Genomic DNA, 3,025 nt, shown 5'->3' on the forward strand with positions numbered 1-3,025 from the left:
GCCCCTAATTTACTGAAATTCTACATTTCAATTTTGTTAACATAGATATAATCCTATTTTCTGTATATTCAAATATTTCATATTTTTATTAAATCCCTTTTTTTCAAAATATGCGTCCCTTGGTTCGTCATTTTTAGTCTTAATATATGTGATCTTTACACAATTATTCAAAATGATGCTCAATTAAAACGCTTGTTATGTTTGTTCCATGTGTAAAAGAAAGAGAAGAACCTTTATAACGGTGTTTAATTTCAATTATTTCTTAATAGACTGATGTGCACGATATTTTTTCTTATTTTTAAGGGTTTATTTATTGAGAAGAGTACGATACACTATATGAGCCATCACTTGAACTAGAAGATAAAGATTCATCACTATCAGATAACAATAAAATGTCTTCATAATCAATGTAAGGTCGAAATTTTTTCCTAAACTTTGCTCGAGTGCGTAATATGGATCGTCCAAATGGGGTAAACTAACAAAAGAATTATAAATAAAATGTTATATATAAAATATTTTAATTATACATATATATATATATAATAAAAATAATGCATAGCCATAGTTAAGATTCCGAAATGCTCTCATTTTCACATCGAACTTTTATGCTTACCTTAAAAAAAATATAAAAAAGCAAAATTATCCCAAGAAACAAAAGCACATGTGGAAAGATTTTTTCATATACAAAAACAATCCTTTTCCATGTATAATATAATATCAAGCTATCGTTATTACTATTCATATATAAAGCACTTCCAGGTGCAGCATCATCGGCTTTAGCTGAGACTAAGCTTTTTTCCAATTCTTCTCTTCCAATTTTCTCCATTAATTCTTTATATAAGCTATCATTTCGTTTAATTTTTTCCTTTGCTCTTACAAATACTCTGTATACTTTATTTAAACATGGGTACGAAGAATAAAAAAGAGTAATCCAGGGACTTAATTGGAGAGAAATTGTTGCCGGACGATATTTCATGTACTTATCGATGTATCTTTTACAAGCATAATCATCTACAGTGCAAGAGTCTCTCCAAGTGTAGTATACAGGGATTCTTTGGTCAAGATATTCATGGTATTTATCACATGCTTTATAAGTGTCTTGAATAATTTCCTTTTTCATTGTTTCATAGTCTTCAAAAAAATCAAACAAATCTTTAACTTCTTGCAAATAAGCCATGTTATTATATAATTTAAAATCCGGATAGCACTTATGTTCCTTATCACTAAACTTTCCATCGACAATACTTTTCCATGCCTCTAGAATTTTAGGAACAATAGTTGTTAGTTTCCTAACCTTTTCGCTAGATTCAAGATTTTTAAATACTTCATCGTGTAACCAGTAATTTAAATCAAAACAGTGTTTCTTATCGAACTCCTTCTTAGGGTCGTATTCATTGTTTATCATGGATATGTTTCTACTCAGCTTCTTAAATATGTCAGTAAGCCATGAATATTGGTTAGTCAAATCACTCAACCCACTGTAATACTCACTATAATCGTAGCTATCCGTATCTTCCTTCAATCCTTTGTAATATATAGTTGAAGGGTGGTCTTCAAAATCAATTCTAGGCTAAAAATTATAAAACAAGAATATATATATGTATATATATAATTATATAAATATTTATTTCGGTTATGTAAGAATGCATTGTTCTTCTTAATGACAAATCTCACATTCAAATATAATGTGTATTAAAAGATGTGTAACAAAAATAATGAATGTGTACTGGTTCTTCTTGTTCCACGGGTGGACTCTTTTGACTTAATTGAGATCCAGTTGTCATTATTTAAAATAGTAGTAAACAGGTATGTTTAATAAATAAGATTTTACACTATATATTTAAATCCATTATTTGTTCATGTGTAAACGATTTCTTTTTATTATTAATTTTATAATCATTATGAGAGCATCTAAACGTGAAATGAAGCGACGTTGTACTAATGAATGTTTTTCTAAATAACTCAATTTTTATAAATTCTAAGTTGTTAATTATGTTAAAGCAAAAATATGTGTTTAGCCATTTATCAATAAAACTTATAAAAACGTAAATATTAAAAACAACAAGAAAAAAGAAAATCACACCTTAAAACAGCAATTTACCGTTTATTATAAATTTTACTGTAAAGGCATTTCTTAAACAACTGTAATATTTAAAATATATATATAAATAATACGTTCCTACATACATAGTCATAACGGCTGATCTCCATATTTTATGTATGAATATAGAAAAAGTGATTAATATATTTTTCAATAAAATTTTTTTTTTATTATGTGTAAATATAACTAGTTGTAACACTTTAAAATATACAAAATAAACATTAAGTCCATGCATTAAAAACATAATTATATTAGATGTGTAAAAAAAAAAAAAATCTTAAAAACTTATTTCACATTATAACACAATGATGATAATCTATGAATTTCGCAGTTGGTTTGTTAATACAATGATATATACCTTTTTTTTTTTTTATCTATCACCTGCAAAAATAATAAAAGCATATATATTTTTAATATAAATCGAAACGATATAAAATCCTTGTGTTCAATATAAAGAAGTTCGTATACTAGCATTTTAGATAGAGCACGTATTTTAACTGAAGTGCTTTGTTTTAATGAAAATATTCTTTTATATTTTTGCACTATGAAAAGTAGTAAATATGTATATCATATAAAAATTACTTACGTTTTATAGTTATATCTATAACATTCCTCATTTTTTGTGTATTAACATAAATAGTAAAAATAATGGCAAAATTATGATATTTTTATCTTTCCCGTAATTTATATAATCCGCATAAAGGGCAATATATTTAGAACTATTACTGTTTTTTATTATATCCAAAATGTAATTAGGTTTTGTGAATTTATATTTTCTTAAGAATTCTTTTTTTTTTTTTTTCCTTTTTACGATATCTATATTCAATTTTCATTAGTATTACACATTCTATATTTCTACACATTAATAGGGGAAATTATTAATCTTTTAAACTGTTTCTGATGTCGTTTGTAATTGATATATGA

At 25.5% G+C, this 3,025-nt stretch overlaps 1 protein-coding gene across 1 annotated transcript; it reads right to left on the reverse strand.

Annotated features, from left to right (window-relative positions):
- Positions 1 to 310: 310 nt before the first annotated feature.
- PGO_003050 (variable surface protein) lies at positions 311 to 1,784 on the reverse strand (the record flags this gene model as incomplete). The annotated part of the gene is made up of 3 exons (XM_028691239.1): positions 311 to 475; positions 602 to 1,570; positions 1,728 to 1,784. 3 exons carry the CDS (start codon positions 1,782 to 1,784, stop codon positions 311 to 313), a joined length of 1,191 nt encoding a protein of 396 aa, XP_028547040.1.
- Between the last annotated feature and the right edge of the window lie 1,241 nt (positions 1,785 to 3,025).

This window comes from Plasmodium gonderi (assembly GCF_002157705.1).
Source record: "Plasmodium gonderi DNA, contig: Pgo-contig_356, whole genome shotgun sequence".
Lineage (NCBI taxonomy): Eukaryota > Apicomplexa > Aconoidasida > Haemosporida > Plasmodiidae > Plasmodium > Plasmodium gonderi.